General features: G+C 45.1%; 1 protein-coding gene across 17 annotated transcripts in view; it reads left to right on the forward strand.

Annotated features, from left to right (window-relative positions):
- The window catches only part of VEPH1 (ventricular zone expressed PH domain containing 1), a 94,548-nt gene that overhangs the window by 49,114 nt on the left and 24,631 nt on the right, over nucleotides 1-20,803 (forward strand). For 13 of the 17 annotated variants that reach the window (XM_054834988.1, XM_054834990.1, XM_054834983.1 and 10 more), the window contains 3 exons: nucleotides 1,910-2,119; nucleotides 3,020-3,414; nucleotides 18,070-18,209. In XM_054834988.1, coding sequence (XP_054690963.1) covers nucleotides 1,910-2,119; nucleotides 3,020-3,414; nucleotides 18,070-18,209 — 745 coding nt within the window. Of the gene's footprint in view, nucleotides 1-1,909; nucleotides 2,120-3,019; nucleotides 3,415-7,885; nucleotides 12,472-18,069; nucleotides 18,210-20,803 lie in introns of those variants that run through there. The other 4 variants (XR_008578244.1, XR_008578243.1, XM_054834995.1 and 1 more) reach the window with 4 other exon arrangements.

Below are 20,803 nucleotides of genomic sequence, written 5' to 3' on the forward strand. Positions count from 1 at the left end.
TGTGTATACGTATGCAACGGATATTTTTCTTAGTGCTTAGTTCCCACAATGAGAGCAGTGTTGAGAGTTATGTTGGAGTGACAGCTTTCTAATAAATTAAATCTTGTCCCACATCTCCAGAAAGATTTGTTAGTAAAGGTCATCCCAAGGTTCTTTATTACAGAAGAATAATTTTTTTCAAAGTGTTCTACAGCATTAATGTATTGTGAGATCTTGCCTAAATTAAAAACAAAACGAGACAAAACTTGCCAACTCCCCTGAGAAATATCCTGAGCTGCCTTTATCAAAATAAATGTAAAAGTGCATTTTGTGATGCAGTATTCATGGTTGCTTTTTTTAAACATGCTTTGTTTTCACAATTGGTAATTTGCAGTACTTGGGAGTTTTTTAATAGGCTTCCCGACTGTGAGTGTGACTTGTTGAGACTCTGCTGCTTTGAAAGTGCTGTGTTAAAACTCTCATTTGTGGCTTTCCATATCCATATTTTATAGATTTAGCTATTCAGATGTTGGCTCGTCAGGGGAAAAAACCCAAAGAAATAGTCAGAAGCAAAACGAGCTTGTTTTAGAGCTGTGGGTAGACTTTAAAAAATAAATACTGTCAAATGCCCCTTAATTCTCAAAGAGATTTCTGATTGTCTCTGTGCTGCCTTCATGATTTTTCGGTCTGGGTACTCCGTAGTTGCAGGAGTGAGATGGGAACGTACAAACCCCCAGCAGAAGGCACCTCCTGAAGGAGCAGGGAAGGAGCAAGAGTGCTTTTACACTGTTGGTCCCCTGGGAAATTCAGTCCTGCCGCTGCGTAAGGGCCAAGCAGCATCTGCAAGGGAGAGTGCGGACACTGAGGTTTAGGGTTCTGTGCCCTGGGTTGGGTGGTGGGGCCGGACCCTTCTGCGGGGGGTTTCCTCTGCCGTCAGGCTTTGGCTGGCAGCGATGACTGCCCCGCTGCTGGGCCTCCGACGAAGACAATGGTTTTCACTGCTCAGAGGGTATTTTCATCGCTGGAAAGGAAATGTTTACCAGCAGTGTATTTGACAGAAGAATTTTTTATTCTTTAAGATTAACAGCTTCCCTCCAATTTAATGTGAAGTTACCTTTGAATTTTGCATTAAAAGATTACATATTCTAAGACTAACATAACAGTCAAATTTAAAATAAAACAGCTTCCCTTGCAGCCCTACAAGTTCATTTTAACTCTTAATTTTCTCTTTCTCTTTTGGTGAACTTCGTCACATTGCTTAGAAGTTTTCCTGAGCTTGCTTCTGTCCATGTGCCGAGTTTTAAAAGATATTTTTCTTACCCAGAGTACAGTAATTCAGTAGGAACTGCATGTCCTTTTGTCAAACCTTTAAAACCACAGACTTCTATAAACTCTGCAATTAGCTCTACTTCTGGTTTATGAAAATAATGTACTAAGTCCCTGTTTAGAAAGCTGAGAGTATGGTTTAATTCAGTTGAAAAACTTTGCTATGGGACTATCGGGGAAAGACCTGGGGTTTGCTTATGCAGATACAGCACATGCAGTTTCTGATCCAGTGCTGTCCGAGATGTTCAATGTTTCTGATCCATCTGACAGACACATTGAACATAGAATGATAGAATGGTTTGGGCTGGAAGGAACCTCAAAGATCATCTAGTTCCAACCCCCCTGCTGCGGGCAGGGACACCCTCCACTAGACCACATTGCCCAAAGCCTCATCCAACCTGGGCTTAAACACTTCCAGGGATGGGGCATCCACAACCTCTCTGGGAAACCTGGAAGATGTTTTTGAAGATGATTAATCAACCTCTAAGAGAATCTCTGCTGAAACAGAATTATGTTACCAGATACATAGCACGTGAAAATGCGGCGTCAGCAGCGCTGTGAGCACAGCGTGCCAGAGTTAGATCTCTGCTTTCTACTTCCTTAGGTTGGAAAATGATGCTGAAACAGAATCTCCTGTACCACTGGATGATTTAAAATCTGTTATGAATGGAAATGAAGAAGATGAAAAGCTTCAAGTTAAAATACAGGCTTTTGAAGAGAAAATAAATGTCGACAACAGTACTCCTGGCTCAGTGCGGAGATACAGTTTAGGCCAGGTTTCTAAAGAAGAAAGGAAGGATATGAGATTTAACAGGTATGGCTCTGTAAAACGTGTGAGTCGTTTTCATGAATATCACTTTTGTAATAAAACTTTATCCAAACATTGAGAATTTGATCTGCTTGCATGATACCTATGGGCATCATAAGTCTAATTTTAACCAAGCCTCATACTAATTCAAAGGCTGGATAAAATCTTTCTAAATTATTTATTTAATCTCTTCTGTGCCCTAAAACAGCACAAGGGATAGGAAAATATTTGCATACAGATATTACTAGGAAGGAAGATACAGAGACCTTTCTCAGGTATTATTGCTAACAAGATGTATCAAATGTTTGAATCAAATTTTGCCCGTGGGCTGTGCGAGATGAGTGTGACTCTCCCGGGACCGTGGGGGAGATAAGGGCTCCGACAGCAATGTGCACCCACCGGCGTCCTTAGGCTACCTCCACGCAGAGGGTCTCTCTTCCTCCTCCACTATTTTCCCCTCCAGTCACTTCACTTCTACCCTTCTTACTGTTACGGAGGCTTAACTTCATCCTGAGCACATAGGTACGGGGCAGTGAAGGACTGGAGGCTCAGCCTTGGTTCGGTTAAATGGCTGCTGGATGGCATTTTTATGATGTGATCAATAAAGCGTATACTCCAGTCCTGGGGTTATGAGGTTCTTACAGATAGATTGACTAGCTCCCATGGCATGCAGATGTTGTGATATATGGATATTATTTAGTTTCATTTGCTTATTAAAGCTGTGGCTTGAGTTTTGCTTTTGAAATGCATATTTACCAAAAGATTCTTGCCTCTGGCCAAGCAAGCCCCACACTCAGCTCTCTGAACCAGCTGCGCAGAGGTAACTCTGAGGAGCATGTGTTTGGGTGATTTTTGTTGTCCTACCTCTATTCCAAAACATTTTTCCTTTCTTTAATCGCCTTCCAGGTCCAAAAGCCTCGCTTTGCATGCAGTCCGCATGAAGGGGGTAAACTCAGAGAGTGGACAGGACGAGGAGAATGGGGAGATAACCACCGGTATCTCCTTCACCGAGATCTACGTTAGCCAAGAAAATGACAAATTGCCTTTTGGTGTCGATGCTGAAGCAATGCAACTGGGAAATTCTTTGGTTTCACACCAAAGTATCGATTACACAGAATCAGCAAATTTGCCAGAATCTACTAAAGAAAAGGCCCTCAAAGGGAGCGCAGAGGCAGCGACGAGCCCCGTGGAATACCAGGACAAGCTCTACTTGCACTTGAAGGAAAACCTGGGTAAAGTGAAAGCATATGTCACGGAGATGGGGAGGAAAATTCCTATCCCCGATCAGTGTGTTATTGAAGGTAAGAGGTCTGAGCCTTTCCGATTATGAGAATTTTAACACCACGCTGAAGGTCCTCTTAGGGTTCAAGGAAATGGGTAGCAAAGATCCTCCAGCACAGAGCTCATGGATGGAGAGGAACATTGGTTTTCTAGAACAACATCATTCACAAAGTGCAGTGTTTTGAAATCTTCCAGGAGCGGTGTTCTTTTCCTTCAGGGATGTAGTGCAGCCCTCGCCTATCCCAGACTCCCATGAAGGTTAATGTGAGGATTGTCTTTTGGCTGTCATAGGGAACGAACCCCCAGCTCTCTGGAAAAGGACAGGACCTGTCTCACGGAGCTGGAGAGATGTGGCTGTTGGCTAGGGCTGGCGATACCTCTTGGCACGTCTGCAGGGCAGGCATGCAACGGGAATGTCACCCAGCTCCACGCTGTGAGTTATGGAGCTGTGTGGACAGTTATGGAGCTCTGTGGACAGTCATGGAGCATCGAGTGCAACAGAGTGCACGTGCCGTGGGTGGGACTTGGCCACACAGGCGTACGGGTAAGCACGTGCTGGTGCTGTACCCTCCTTCTTGGCCTGCTTGGTCTGGAGCAGATCTGTGTCCCCTTCCTTATTATCATGATATTATTAAACCAGTTGGCTTACGAGATACACCAGAAAAGAAGCAGGTCAGGACCCTCAGGTTAGCGCGTTCCAATTTAGACACAAATCTCCTCGAAGGTGCAACAGAATGAGATCCCCAGTGCTTCGCATTGGGTTGGATCCTATCTCACCACTTCCCTGGGGTTGTTTAATGTTTTCTGCTCTCCTCAGGGGTGGGTGTTTGTTTTCAAGTGTGAGAAAGCTGGGTTTGTGAGCCTGTGGGGGAGGTGGGCGATACGCTGCAAGATGGGTCTTTGATACTCCTCTTGGAGGTAAAGACTTCAGGTCGGGTTGTGAGCCTCTTGCTTATACTGAGCAGCAGTCGCTTCCTTTGACGTGAATTTGTGTCCATCTAACCACTTGCTGGTGGTCATGGGCTATCAACAGCCCAACCCTTCAATGGGCCTTGATGATTCCAAAGAGTAGCTGACTCAATAAATTAAATTATTTTTTCTAATACTACGTAACTTCAGGTCCATCAGATAGCAACTTTTGTTGATAAAATCTTTGTTTACTTTTTCAGTGGTCAAGAAGTTGAAAAACAGTTTCTACTTATAAAAGGGATATAACTATGTATATTTTAAAAGCTTATGTTTCTGAAGCATTTCCTAAATATCTTAAATTCCAGGTTTACTATTTGAAATAGTTATTTGCTAGAATTAGTTATAAAACTTTTGTTTCATAAAATTACAGTGGAAACATGAGAGTGAACAATCTGGCTTTTGAAGTGCTGAATGCTATGACCTTGCATTAATCAAATACAATACGTTGAATATTTTTAAATGTTTTGCTCAGCTTCCTTTCTGAATTACCTATTATGATATGTTCTAAGTATGTGACTATTTCTGAATTCATTCAAACTATTGTAATTTCCTGAAAATCCTCAACTAGCATTCTTAGGGAAATTCTTTGAGTAGGGACACATGTGCAGAACAGGACATTTATGTGACTCATTCTAAGTATGTTGAAGAAATGCAGTCTGGCTCATTACACAGGGGACAGCTTTGTTAATATTTCAGATATTACATAAACCACTCCATCAAAAACCTTGCAGTTACTGGACTTCTGTGATTCCTGCACACTATAAAGGCCCGTTCAAATGTATCTAAATGTTTTACTTTTCAAATGAGACGTTTAGAAAATAGTAAAAAATAATTAGAAAATATTAATATACGTAGTTGGCTAATTTTATGTTGGTTACTTAAGAGTTTGTTGAAGAGGAAATCTAATACGTAAAACATGGTAAATATGAAAAGATAGGCACTTCAGAGCAATCTCCCATGAAACAGAGTACTTGAAGGAAATAGTGGCGAAATGTGTTGCAAGAAGATAGCACTGCAGTGTGCCAATAACGGGGAGTGCAAATTTCCCCCCGTACTCTTTCGTTAGTCGTGCCTTTCCTGGGCTTTCAAGTGGCAGCTCATACACGGGTCAACAGGGCGTTAAAGCCAGTTGTAAGAATTTCTAAGTAGCAATGGGCCAAATTCTGTTCACTTCACTTAAACAGAAATTCATACTTGCATTTCTCATGACGTTGATGTCTAACCTTTGGGCAAGACTCTGAACAGGGTGAATTCCTTACCGCTTAATACCAAGAGCGGCAGGAACGAAAGGAGGAGGCTGCTGAGGTTTTCCCAATATGGAGTCACTGCCTTGCACAAAGAGAGAGGACGTTCAGTTCAGTGCTCGGCAGATAACAGAAAAGCAAATGGACAAGAGAAGAATTATTAAGAAAAATAGATGCCTCACGATGACGTCATTAGGGCATTGTCTGCATTAATTGGTGTCTGAATCTTGAAGGACAAAGTAGATCTATAGCAGGAGTACGAGGACAATCAGAAACCTCCATATGAAGAAAAATGGACCGGGGCTCCACAGGGCAGAAAAGAGGCAGCTGGTCGAGATTTGCGATGTCATGAATAACTGAGAAGATGGACTGGGAGCGGTGGCTCGCTGTCTGTCCTAATACAGCTACTAGAGAACGCGTAAGGAAGTTCAAAATACACAAAATAGGCACCTCAACAGAGAATCAGATACACGTAATTAAACAGCAGAGCTGATTGCTACAGCACATTAAGTGTGCTGAAAGGTACCTGGTTTCAAAAGTGATTAGGTAAATTCATGGGCTAGAGCCATTCAAGGGTTATCAAAATAATACCAGCCCAGACTCTGCAAACGCCTGAGCCACGGATGGAGGAGAGCAGGAGGGAAGTCACTGCTGCAGGCTTGTTCTCTCCTTGCACTCCTCGCTTGCAGCTTTCTTACTCGCCCTTTGTGAGCTAATACCAGATGAGGTTCTGGTGGGGCTGTCTGACTTGGGTCAGAATTGCCATCCCAACATCCCTCAAAAGGACAGAAATTGAGAAAATCTGGTTTCTTAACCAAGGTAGGAGAAAACTGAAGGAGGACTTGATAACAATGTTCAGCTATTTGCAAGACAGTTAAGGGAACAGCCCATGCTGGACAAGGTGAGAAATAAAGAGCTTAAATATGAATGAAAAAGATTCAGCTTAAACGGGGCAGGGGGGGGAAAAGCTCTCTAGCTTGCACTGGCAGAGGAGGTTGTGAAGGTGAAAAGCACGTTAAAGAAACCTGGGAAGCTGGCCTAGGCAGGGCTGCGAGGTTGGACAGATCTGAAGAAGGGTTGGTGCTCCCTAAAAAATTTCAAGGTTTTCCACATACATCAGTTGATTTAATATAAGATTTCATTTCTTCTGAAGCTTGCCTTACCCCATCAGCCAGCTGTACTGCTACTACAACCCCAGTGACTTAGGCAGTCCTGACTGTGAGTGTGGGCACAGGGCAGATCTGGGGACCGCTGCAGGTCCCCTGCGTGTCTCTGAGTGCATCCTCTGCTCCGTAACATTGTGATTTGCAAATTTTCCTTTTCTGCTATTGATTCAGACATTTGCTGTGTAGGTCTTAGGCCGCACAAAATATTTCTGCTTAACAGGGTGTGTTTTCTCAGTCTCCTTGTTTACTTAAGCTCATTTGAATTATACTATATGTCAGAATGTATGTAATGTTAAGTGTTAGATTTTACAGCTGTGAAGGGATACAGGTTAAGAACTGTAAGGGTGGATCCGTGGTCTCTCTGTGACAGTCTGAAGATGCCTCCTATAGACATTGAAAAATTGACATGTCCTCAGCTCTCTTATCTCATTTAGTATGAACTATTTTTGGCTGCACGTGCCTCAGGCAGAGGAGGGTTGTGAACTGGGTGGTGATCCTACAGCAGAAGCAGGGTTAAGACTGGGCTGCTGGCCAGAATGTCTTAGACTAAGAAAATAGTCAAGTTGAGGGTGTTTTGGAGAACAGACAAGCTACAACAGCTTACCGGACGCACGTGTGTATGTGCATAAGTGAATCTTTTGGAACTAACGCTGCAGTCTGAGAGGGGATTTAAACTGGGGCAGAAAGAAGGCATCCAAAGCCACAAAAATCCATTTATTTTAGCTTGTTTCAGGTTGGGGGTGATGGTTTGGTTCAGTTCCTGCTTAGTTTGAGCCACTTTAGACAGATTCACATCTCTGCCATACCTTTAAGCGATTTGAGGCATTCTTTTATGTCATGTTCATCACTTTGATCTTCTTAATCCTGTGGATCTTTTCCTGAAAAAAAAAAACCCCAAACAGAAAACCCCCAAAAATAAAATGCCACCATATTTGTCAGGTGCTTTAGCTTGCATGGAGTTAAGGAAAGTAGTTTTCATCAGCTCATATTTTTCCAGATGGTTTTTGATCTTATATCTTACCGGTACCTCCAGGATCTTGCAGATGGCAGTGGCCCAGACTTGCACATCTATAATTTCCTGAATGCTCCTGAGTTTCGTTATTGCTTTTCAGCGTACGCTGGGCAGGATTTCCGCTGCCTCGGTGTGGCTGGTGTCCCAGCGATTACGAACAAGAGCCCGTGTTCAAGATCCCCGCATTGCGTTTGCTCTTCCTCCACTGGCTGCAGTAGGTGCTCTCTGAACGGTCCTTCAGCCTTTCTGCTTTTCGAGGTCTGGTGTGCCCTCCTGGGGAGGTGGGGCTGGCGATGGTTTGGGTAGGTTGCTTCGAAAGGCTCAGGGGAGAGATGAGATTCCTGTTTTACCTGGTTTAGCCCCAATTACCCCCATGTGCAGCACAGGGCTCTTGAGCAGCTGGCAGGCTCCACCTGCTCTGGCCTCGCTGGGTCTCACCTTGAACCCTGCGTGCTGGACGATTTTTGACTTATTCTTGTTTCCCAGACACGTAGGGATGGTGGATCGAATGTACGGCAGTGTGTATCGTGCCTCTGGGAGTGGCTGGTGTCAGATGGTTCCCAGGCACGAGCCTGTACAGCTGCTGGATTTGGTTATAACTTGAGGGCAGGTCCTTGTTTTCCACTCCAGTTCTACTTGCTCTTCAGATAATTGGGATAAAGATGCCACCATTAATGCCTACAGGTCAGAGCACTGAGTGTCAAGTGAGCTGTCGGAAAGAAAGCATTTGATAATACATGTGTGTAGAGGATACCGAGGGATTTGCACATTTCCAGCCTGCCTAGCCCCCTTTTTAAAAGGACAGAGCCCAGGGAGATCTCGTGAATCATTCAATCCTTGGTCACTGAAGCCACATTCAAAATGCAACGCCATCCTATAAAAAATAGTATAACCATTCTATAGCAGTAAGTCACTGCTGGTTCCTTGGTGCCCTACAGGAAGAAATACAAACAGCAAACATTTTATGGGACTAATGACAGAATGCTGAAAAGGGAGGAGGCGACAGGGGAAACAGGTTGCAGTACACTGGCCCTAAATCTGGTTGTTGTTATGTTTTATGCTGTACTGAGAGATAATCGGTACCATATGATGGTGTAGATGGAAAAGCTCATTGCTCCCCTGCAGTGCTCACCCCTGCACCGGTCTGATAAATTCCAGCATTCCATAAGCCAAATGTTGATTTGGAACAGATGGACCTCTGCTCCTTCAGTGGGACCACAAAGTTGCGTAGGCTCAGGCCAGCATTTCCAGAGATCAACTCTGCTGCTGCTAGGCAAAAAAAAAAAAAAAAAAAATAATTGGCATTTTCTTCTACATGACTGTTATTTCAAATGGCTCCCAAATGTGAGGGCTGGCAGTGAGGATGGAAGTGCTAACTCACGGGATGGCCATCGCGCTGATCTGCGTCATCAGACTGCAGAGAAACTCCCAGGGCAATGGGGAGCGCAACAGGAACACGAGCGTGGTTATAACTTGCTGCCCTCGTGTACGTGGTAATAGCAAATCACTTGTGCTTTACACCGAGTCTGGGAGCATCAGTTTAAACAGGCTTTACCTGGTAGCTGGGAGATTCCTGGTGGGTTGGTGTTACCACTCTCCTGGGGGAAAAGCCAAACCAGAGGGCTTCTGAGCTTCTGGGCTGGACCAGGACAAACTTAAGGGTTTCTCCAGGAGTTGCCCATGCCTGCTGTGCAGGCAGGGTGAGCCAGCAGCCCTCTGCCAGGCTGGGGGTGCTGGGCAGAGGCGGCCGAGGGACGTGGCTGGGACACGGAGGAGCCAGGCGGCGGCAGGACTGGGATGTTTTCCCAGGACCCCGCTTTCCTGTGCGCCTCGTGGGCTCTTTGCACGTCAGCCATCGGTACAGGCAGCGGGAAGGTAAATGCACTTTTGCTTCTAGAGATGGGACAACGTGGCAGAGAGACTTTACTGTTGTACCTTCCCGAAGGACGTAGGCTTTTCATTGCCCTGATGGTAAAAGGGAGGAAGATAGCGAGTTTTATAAAGTTAATCTGCATGTTCTCAGACATGTCTTCTGCCACTCAGATTTGGACTCTCTCTTTTGAGTTCATTGTAGTGGCTGTCCAGCCCCCATTATAGTCATGCCTTCTCCATTAATTTTTCTGTAACTTACTGGAGGCGAAATCTGTTGGACTGAGTTACGGCGTGCATGCAAAGCTAGTAGTGTTAAAAAAACAACATAAATCAGCGTTTCTTGAAGCTGGTTGCTTTAAAAATTAACCTTTTCTCCCATAAACATATTTATTGTTTGCAATCCAAACTGAAGAGATCTGGCAAAGGAAACTGAGGAAGCTGAAAAAGGCTTAAAACTGAAATTTAAGATGTTGTATCCATTTCTTATTCCCTGGTTTCATGTTTATGGGTGGGTTTGATTCTATTTGGGACATTTATGAGCATACTTTTACTCCTATTAACAGATTTTATTTAATAGTAAAGGATTACCAATGTAAATCAAATAATGCATTAATTGTTCCCAGAACCAGTGACTCTGTACCTACTTGCCTCTGTCCCTCCTGGTTTAGCCCAGCATGTTAAGCTGGAATAAACAACAATTAACAACTCCACTGACATTCTTCTCTTTATATTTTGTTCTTTTTCCCCAGGCACAACCACTTAGTAGTGAACTTTAATATTGCAACATATATTCTCTTGTTTCCTGTAGGAAAAACAAGCTGTTGCTTATTCCCTGCCTAGAAGTTTGAGACTTGCCAGCAGATGTGATGAGGAATGTTTCTTGACTGGAGGAGCGGTTCCTTGGGATCTTGATCAGTCTCTGCCATGTGGGGCATTTGGTGACTACGTGGGGTTGTTTTGTGCCTTGCATTGCCTTTCACATGTTCTTCATGTTTTAAAATCCAATCCTTGCGTTACTTGGACTCTCCTTCCAAGCCAGGCAGAGGAAGGAGGAGAGCTCATCCTCCTTTATGGAGAAGATCTGCCCAAGTGTCACCAGCTGCTGCTGCCAGCGAGGCAGGAGCGCAGGGCGCAGGCAGAGCTGGGTACGATGCCCAGGGGATGCTGAGATGTGGAGCTTGGCTTAGGTTTGCTCGTAGGTGCTCATCAATAGGGATAATTCATAGTAATCAGATAAAACAAGCGCTTGTTCTGTCTGTTCGGCATGCTACCCCGGGTACTCAGCAGCAGTAGGTACTTCTTTGCTGACAATAAGGCAGAGCTATGAACTTTCCTCCTTCGCTGAGTTGTCTGAGCCAGTGCTCAGCCTAAGCAAAACACCCATCAGCATGCACAGGCTTCTCCCCTAATAAACCTGCTTTGCACCAGAGCTCACTGCCCCCTCCCTGAGCGCGATGGGGTAGATCCGGGCTGGCCACCTTTCCACCTGGATTTGGGGGCACAGGCTGAGCATCCCAAGTGCTGAGAAATTGCTTTCTCTGTCGTTACCAAAGGGGGAATGCTGACAAGATGTACAAAACGTGCCGTAATTCTCTCTTGAGAAAGTCAGAGCGTGGCTCAGCCCACAGCAGCTCACGGGTGCACGGGAAGCTCATTTTTCGCGCGGGTAATACAGCAGCAGCACGGTTATGGGGGTTCAGACCAAGGCGGTGTGTGCAGTTACCTGTGACTGCCTGCACCGAGTTAACACCGCAGTGAACACATACCGGGTGTCGTGTCCCTGAACCGTCCCTTTCCTCCTCGTGCACTATCTTTTGACATGTCGACACGTGCAAGGGATTTTCCTGGCCCAAGCCAAATGATTGTATCCATCATCGAGCTCCAAGATATAGCACTCTTTTATATAGTCATAAGACAAGTCTGTCTCTGGGTTTTTCTCTTTCCTTTTCCACAATCAAAGCTTCTATCAGCCTGTACCGTGTAGGAGTGCTATTAGAGTCACAAATCTAGTAGCTGAAATGGTGTTTCCATAAATCCTGATTTAGATCAGATGGGACAGGTTACTCAGTGAAATAGAACTTGACATAAACACCCTGCTTCAAATTTGCTTTCCACATTTAGAAGCGACAGTAGTTCTTAAAGTACAAAACCGGTTCTAGAGTCTGTAAATGTGTAACTTAAATGTGACCAATGTAATAGGCTTAATGTCCTCGGGGAAACTAGGTAATTTTTTCCTTCCTCTCTCCCTTACATACTTTTGACCAATTACTTTAAAGAGTTGCAGATCCATCTTTGCCATAATTTGGGCTTCATTGCTTTAAATCACATCAAAAGGACCTTTAGTCAACATTGGATTACCAGCGCTCGCCAAGACATGCCGTGTGCTGGGGGAGCTGTTGCAGAGCAAGCGTAGGTCTTGTTGACAGGAATCTCCTGTGTGTTAAATCTAACTGATGTCCTGAAAGTTTCTTTGGGGCTAAATTCATCTTTCCTTACCAGGTGTAGTCAGGGTGAGCGGTTACACATTTCCACGCATGGAATTACACAGAGATTCAGGGAACTAAGTTGTCTCCACCTTTGTAGGCTGAGACTGGTTGTTTTTAACCTTTAGAGCTCTTTTGCTAACTCAAGCCTGCAAGTGATTTATTTTTGTTCCTGCTAACAAAAAATTTTGTTTGCTTCTCTTTCCTAGCTAAACCTGCAGACCTGATCCCTGCTCGCTCATCAGATTCCCCTTTGTCGGCCGCTGTGCGTTGCCAAGTGCAAATGCAGCGAGTTGTTTTCCCTAGAAATGACTGCCTTCGAGTCTCTCAGGTGTGAATGGCTCTTGCTATCTTGTACTATCTCTGCTTTAACTCTCTGAAATCAGGTGGGATTACACAAGGTTGATATTTGGTTCAGAGTGTTTTATATAACTTGCAATGATGGACTGGGAAAAGTATGCAACCTATTACCTAGAGGTCAGCCAAGTTATGTGCCTGTGTTTTAGGAAAGCCCCAAATGTATCTCCTTGAGCTGCGTATCACACTGACTACCTAAGTACGTCCAATTCGTAAATACTACAATGATTTTAAAAGCACCTTTTTCAGCGGGCTGCTGGTTATCCTGCAGTGTGTGTATATCCAGTGTGCCAATTTCACATGCTGTGGGCCAGTCTCTAGTGATGCTGTTAATTAAAATGATCAGCCTTTTTTTCAATTTTAAACATTTTATGAAATGGCACAACATAAATATTTTTCTGACGCATCATTTTCTTGAAAACGTGCCCGGCTTCATTCTGGGCAGCTTCAGGTGAAGCAGCTCATTTTGCCTTGCCTACCTATTTACAGGTCTCCCTTGATCATAAAAATGAATTCCCCTGGCATTGGCATGTTGGTTTGCACTTGAGCAAAATACAGTGTGACAGTGCTAGACAGGGATCAGAGTCATCTTAGTCTTCATCAGAATAAATTTATTATTTAAATACCAATTTCCACTGACTTTGCAATAGCTGAGATTAGCTGTTATATGATGAAATTGGCAAACCATTGAAAAACACATGTAGTAAACTTTGGCTTGTTAACATTCAGCAAATCAAATGTAGCAGAAATAGCTGTGAGTAATTGCTCATCTCACACCAAGGGTTTAAAGACTGTCTGAGTAGGAGGCTTTTTTGGGTTGGTATTGACAAATGAATGCTGCTTTTTTCCAGGCACTAACTTTTCATTCAGCCAGCATGGACTCTGGTGCTTCAGCTGACGTTTATTTTGGCATGTATTATCAGCATCAGTATTTTTTTCAGTGTCATCCACACTGTCTTGCTAAGCAATTTGTTAGGTTTTTGTGTCTCCCCGTATATCCTATGCAATTTTTCATTCTGCAGCATTTAGGAACCTCCTTCGCAGTCCCATCAAACTCAACCCCACCTAGCACTGGGCACCTTTTCTTAATTGCTAACCAGGGGCTGGTATGCTGGAGCTGTGCCTTCTGCTTACAGCTGCAGTGACTTCTGTGGGAGACTGCCCAGGTGGGGTTTAATTGGCTTGGGCGACAAGAAATCCAGCTCTGGACTCTGCCGCCTAGCACGGTTGTTTAACGCACTCCAGTGTTTGCCTGCGGCCTTTAAATGCCTCCCGGGTTTCTTGCCAATTCATGCATTTGTAACTGAAAAAATAACCGCCGTACTCACTGGAGAGGAAGGCATTGACTGCCAGCTCCTTTTCGCAGTGGCAGTACGTGGGTTGTGGTCACTTTTAGCTAAGAGTGATTTCCCATAATGAAGCATTAAACTTTTCACACATGGACCTAGGCCAAACCTCTACTTCTGGTTGAGCGTATTGAAATGAAGTTTTATTAGCATCTGTGATGCATAAAGCAGGGGTCTCTAGTTTGGACCATGCTGTTGGAAGAGCACTCTGTCAACAGCCTCCTTGGAGACACCGTTTACTTTTGTGCTTGAATACGTCCCAGGACTTAGGGTCGCTCTAATTAACCCCTTCAGTTTCTCAAACTCCCCCTTTATACTGAACACGAACACTGGCAGGTTTGGGTATGAACAAGTAGGTTTGGGTAATTAGATTAAACTCAAATTTTCCCCATAGCCACTAATCCAAGAGTAGTGGGTTTTGTGCCCCATCTTTTTCCTGCTGGGGCGTGTTGCTTATGGGCGTGATGTTTCTGTGATCTGCAGCTAAGTTAGTTTTCTTTTCAGACCTGTTATCTCAGTTTAGCAGCATTTGCATCTTTGTTGGTTTAACTTTAAGCCCTGGCTTTCTACTGCTGAAAGCTTACGGTTGTATGCTTCTAATATTGTCCCACTGTAGATCTTAGAGTGTGTTCGTGCTCGGGCGATTGACACGACCCAAACAGCACTTCCCCATTCGACAGGATTTAGTCAATGTGCACAAATCAGTGTTGTCTTCTTCAAAGAGCAGCCTACATATGCCCAATGCTTGGCATCAAGCCACCGCTTCATGTGGATTCTTCCCTTCCTCAAGGCAACATTCTGCTGCAATATATCCATTTTTTCAGGCCTACACAAGAGGAAAGAACGCTGTATTTCCTAACACCAAGGAGTGTGCCTCTTTTCAGTGAAGCCAAGAGCAGTGGCCCTCGTTTCAGCTCCTCTTTCCATCACTGTCTCAGAGCAAAGGAAATATCTTCAAAGTTCTCCTCTGCTAAATGCACTCTCCAGAGACAAATATGGATGGATTTCCTTGTTGGCTCACCCGTGGTGTAGGAAAGCTGGGGCTGGTCTAGGTCCTTCCTCCCGTGTCTTTGGAGGGGAGTGACCTGGGTGGTGTTTGTAGTCCTGTTCAGCTCAACATCATTTGCACTTGGTGCATGAACTCCCTGTCTGGGAGGAAAGCTCATCTCCTGGTCTGACCCTCCGACCTCCTAGTGCTTTCTCCTCCTGGCCCCATGTTGGCTTATGCACCTGCCTGTGATTAAAGATTAATGAACACCCCATTGGTTTCCAGATAATCCAAGCTTCATCTGCTGTGATGTTGCTGATTATACCACGTAAGTGATCCTCTGAGGAAGGAGTGCTGTTATCATCCTTTTCTCTACAGTCGGTACAATCTGGTTGGGTTCTTGCGTTGACTTCCAAATATTATACATCGTCTTGGCTTGTGCGTGTTTCCCCACAGTACGCTTAGTGACTCTGTTGGGTTTTGTGAGGTCTAACTTTAATCTTCCCGTGCTTTTACATCTCGGATCTCTTCTCTGGTGCTACAGTGGAGTCTCAATGAGCTCTGCAGTCCCAGCTTGACACTGGTGACTTCTTTTTCTCAGCAAATTCAAACAGCTTTGTCAAAGGATAGTAAAATGTTTTCCGCTTGCCAGCTTCTGAAGGTTTTTCCCCCAGCCTAACAGCCATCTGGCCTCTCTGTAGCATCTTCAGCAGGTTCCAACATCTCAGTTTTGAATTTTCTGCGTTTTTAGTGACAATCCGATCCACCGATACTTTTGCTCAAGGGACCCATCTTTTTGTACCTCTGATAAATTCATTCCTCATAGGTAGTGTTTTTATTACATTTCTCTCCTATGCTTTCACATCTTGATTAGATGAAAAATGTTAAAAACAACAAGTATTTCAAGATGGTCTGTTGTTGGACAGAAAGGCTGCCTTCTGATATCAGTTGTCTTTGTTGCTGGCTGTCATTGTCAGTAGCTCCAGAGGGCTGTGCTATTTAAACTGTCTCCCGTTAGCCACATTTTCTAAAAAGTTACAGCTCATTTTTCCAGTTAGGATATTTTCTTACAGCACTTTATTCCTACACCTTCACCGCACGGTGACTCACCAGGGTAGCACGAGACTCTGAGTAATACTCCCTGCACAGCTGGCCCGTGTCGACCTTCTCAATGGCGTGATTCATTTTGCGGATGCTGCATGGTGAGACCTGGCTGGCTGACTGCGCAGGAGCCTGCGCTGCTCTCCGTTCTCCTTGAAAATGCTTGGGCTTTGACCCAAGGACAGGGACACAGGAGAGGTGAGCAACGGTGGCTTTGTGCGTGGTTTAGCGGGCTCATCAGCCACTGCAGGGCAGTGTGTCTGTCTGTCTGTCGTTTCTGCCTTCAGCTACAAAACAAATGCGGTGGCAGCAGCTGGTGGGACCGGTTGTTCCCCTCCTCTTCCAAGTTCAACTCTCCAGCTGGGTGAAGAGGGTGCAGCTCTCTCCTGTATTTGCATCAAGGTCATTGTCTAAGGATCTCCGTCTTTTGTTTTCCATGCCTTTTTAGCTTGGATAGCTGCTTGTTCCTCTTCAAAGGGGCTATAAAATGATACGACTATTTTAAGTTAATAAAGAAGTCTGATTAGGTTATTCCTAACATGCTGTTATCATTATGAGTAGTCATCCAAAGACAGAAAACGAGGGTTCAAGGTCAATATTTTGCAAAAGCAGAATTGTGCATCTCAAGGGCTTAATTTCCAGTGAAAACTAGCATGGGAAGTTCAGAGTCGGGTAACGTTACAGAGCATATAGCTTTGTCCTGAGCAGTTGATCCCAAAGGACACCTTCAGATTGCATGTAACCACAGCAGGATTTTTATCAACAGATGACATGATCACGGGTGGCATAAATGGTTGGTATATGACAGAGCAGTGAGAACTTTGGCTGTAGTGCCCCAGCGCTGGGACTGTGGGTCAAACTGCACTTTTGGAGAAAACCTGTGTGCTGGGCGGGTGACACCGAGTCACAGCTGTGAACGGACACATCCCACCTTTCCCGGTGTGTAACTGTGAATGCATTTGCAGTCTCTTGTCCGGTTGGACCTGGAGCTCCATGCCTTTTCCTTCTCCATGTGTTTTTTGCTGCAAAGTCTGTGGTTGTGGCCCACGGGCTCTGCCAGCAGCTGCCCTTGCACTGGCATGCGGCTTTGAGCAAGTCACCGTGTCACGTTGTCCCTTGCAGTATGGCAGCAGCAATGGTTCCTGTCCCTTGTGTGTTGTGCCTCTCGGAGAACGGCTGCAAAAGCTGCAGCTCCCTGGCTTGGTGTGTGAAAATTGGGCATGACCAGCAGACTTGTAGTACGTATGCTCGGTAAGAAGTGGGGTCTGTAGGACCTGGAGCCCCTCAAAGCAACACTGCCGGCAGAGCATCTCTGCACGGGCAGGGTCAGGTGGACCTGAGCTCCTGGGTGGACGGGGAGGGCGGCTGTGGCTGGGAGCCTTCATGGCACGGGGCTGGAGCGGGCACGTCGGCTGATGAATGCTCACGCTCTTCTTTGAAACCGTGGTACTTCTGGTGATGAATTTATAAGGCGGCCTGTACAGCAAACATGCTACATGCACAATAGTGTTGTAAATCGATTTACGCATCTTTTGGCTCCTGGGGAATCCATTGCAAAGGGGAAGTTCCGCAGTTTTTACCAGCAGCTGAACAATCCCATTCCTAGCTGGGAGCGGCACGCGGCACTGCTCCATCCCTACAGACGCCAGCTCTCAGCCGCGCAAAGTCTCGGCAAGGATCCCACCAAGGTCAGGCCCCCATATGGCTGTTTCCTAATATGGGATGTTTTTTCCAACAAACTCTTTAAATAAGAATAAATGATGCATCGTTTTGACAGATCTGTCTGGTTCGATAAGCTCAATGTGGATATCAAATGCCTGAGAAAGCACGAAGGAGATAAACAGCCTGGCTGCGCGCTGTCTTGCGCCTTTTGCATTTGGGAGTAAATGATTACTACGTAAGATTTAAAGCACTGGAGACTAAATTTCTCTGGTACTGTCAGATGGCTTGTGTTTAATTGAAGGGCGCAGACACAGCAATGCCCTTCTGAACGCCGCAGGAGTTGATCCAGACTGAGCTACCCCAGCAGCGGAAACATACGCCCACGCGCTGCACGGCTACGTGTACACTGGTAACGGACCGAGAGGTTTCTGTCTTGTATGTAGTTGATTTTAATATTCTGTGTATTTATTTCTAGATACTGTTAGAAGTTGCGTGGCAAAGCTGTTCTTCAGCTGTCCCCTGAAGGGCCATTACTGCCTGTACGGTAAATCCAGTTTTACCCTCATCAGCCGGCAGCCTCCGCTGTGGATCCATATCATGTTCCTCTTCCAGCAGGTGTGTGCAGTGCAAACCACCGGCACCTCTATATTGTTCACTTTGTACTTGGAAAAAATGTTTTAATGGTTAATCTCTCTAAATATGCTTCTAATCCACAGTGCTTTGTGACCCTTGGGATTTCTCAGAAAGTCATTACGGTAGCTTGAAGTGATTTTGCAGTTTATAAGTTTTTATATTTCTATTAAATGCAACAAATTCAAACTATCTGGAGAGATTACAAAGTCTGGGGATAAAAAAGTGGGGCCAAACCTTATTGTCCTCATTCAGGCAAAACTTCCAGTAAGTCCCAAGTGCCTTGCAAACTAACAGGAGCATTGCGGTGGATTTGCAGGGGAGCAGAATCGGCCCCGAGGCTGCAGGTGGAGGTTACAGGTGCGGCACCCACGGGATATTTTACTGCAGAGGTTTTGACTGAGCAGGGTTTGCAAATCTGATCAGTGCTGTTCTCCTACCAACCCTAAAGGTATTTTCCCACGTTTAATACCATTTCCAAACACAGCCCTGTATTGGGACATATGTGGAATTTCCTAATACGTTTGAAATTGTAGGAGAAACCCCTACATTCACACTTCAGGATGAAACAGATGGCTTTTGTGTTGAAATAGTAAGGTTCAGTTTCTTAACCTGTGTAGAGCCAGTCACTGCAGTTCATGCCACCCTGATGCAACCTTAGAATTACAAAGGATTTGCCTGACGTGTCAGACATGCAAGGCGAGTTATGCAGAGGCAGAGACAGGACCGCGAAGGCAATATGAAAGGGGAAAATAAAGGAGGGGAATTACTCTGTAAATGAAAACCTGAAGAAAGAGGTTGAATTTTAACAGGGGCTAGAGAGAATAAATGAATTGTGTTACAAACATACGATCTTGTTCCTGATGAGAGGAAAGCAGGTATTGAAAAATATGGACGACAGTACAGAAATGCACAAAAATGAGAAGGGAGAAGCGGAGGGGCGGGCGGCAGAGCTGGCACACCTCGCCCCCGCTGTGCAGCCCTCGCCGCCGGGTTTAGCACAGTGACCTCTGCTCTGGCCATGGTTCATGGTTTGAATCAGCCGCACTGACAATTTAATCACCGATTCCACCTTTAATCCCTCGTGCCTCGCCTTTTCCTGATATAATTCCACTGAAAACCCTCTCCCTTTAACCCCTTCCCTGCTCTGAATCCGGCTGTGCCAGTTCCATCTTTGATCAGGACCGAGGAGCCTGGCGCAGCTCCCCGCTCACCGGGACGATGTTCCTTCCCTTCCCCATCTCCAGTGCCCGGCCGGGCCCTGCTTCCTGTGGACCCTGCCCCTAAACACCGGTCCCCCCCATTTCCCACGGCTTTCCCTGTCCCAGGCTGGGGAATTGCATGTGTCCCACCGTGGCTACTCTTTCCGAAGCTTTGCTTTTATTCCTTACGGTCTTGCTCCTTTGCTCTGGCTGTGCCAGTGCTACCCCTGCCAAGGAGCCCCCAGCAGAATCTCCTTGCGATGCCGGGGCCAGGCTCGAAGCAACGCAATTTGGTTTTGTGTCTTTGCAAACGCGTTGTAACCACAGCACTTAATATGCTTTTTATGTTAAAAAAAAAAAAAAGGGAAAAAAATTCCTCTTTTCCTCTTGTGTTGCACACAGAGCATTTGAGCCTGCTCTGCATCAGGACAATGTTTAATGTCAGATAATTTATGTTTTTCTTTTGTTTGAAATCCTAAAGCTTTTAAGTACTAGATATATCGCTATTATTAAATTAAATGCAAGGCACTGAATTCAGCCCTGGGATGATGTTATTTAAGCCTGTGAAGTTGTACAAGAGATTAATTTGACATAAAATGTATTTATAGTGTGTTAATAGTAAGTTGAATGAAAGGCTGCTGATAAAAATGTAGTTTTCAGCAGATTCACAGACAACTCATACACAGTTTCTGAAGATTTCAATACTAGTTAGCGTATTTTTATTCCTTTTTTGCCAGTCGCTCCATATTCTGTTTGACATTGCATCCTGCAAAAGTAAAAACGCGAAGAGAGACTTTTTCTCTCTGGTCTCCAGATCAAATCCTTAATTTCATGACCCTGCTTTCTATTTAATTTTAAAAACATTAGTGAACAGTTATGTTTTGAAACTCTTGGATAGAAGTTGTGAAACATCAAATTATTGGTGCCGGGCAGTAGGAAGAGAAGCGTATGTCAGTGGAGAGCTGAGAAATGGTCTTACAGTTAAGTGATGACTAACAAAAGGGAAAAAAAAAGAGAATAAGGAGTGGTTAGAGAGGTTATTTGATAGGCAAGATGCTTAGTTTCACAGAGTCATTCGTTAAAATAATTCTCTAACGCTACGTGATTTATGGTTTAGTTTCCCTCGTCAGGTGGGACAGTGCCACGCCGCTGCGTAGCACCAGCGAGCCAGGCTCCCTTTCCCGACGTGTCCCTTTCCAGCACCTTCCCTAGAGTCGCCCAGAAATTTGCCAAACGCGCACTAACTGGGCTGCCGTTATCTCGTGCCAGGGGGCTGCCTGGACCCGACTGCTTCTCCCTTTCGGTTTGGACAAAACAATCTGGCTGTTTCTGGGAAAAAATGCATTGCCTCGGCCACGATAAAATTCCCGGTGTGAG

Source organism: Grus americana, chromosome 9 (assembly GCF_028858705.1).
Source record: "Grus americana isolate bGruAme1 chromosome 9, bGruAme1.mat, whole genome shotgun sequence".
NCBI classification, from domain to species: domain Eukaryota; kingdom Metazoa; phylum Chordata; class Aves; order Gruiformes; family Gruidae; genus Grus; species Grus americana.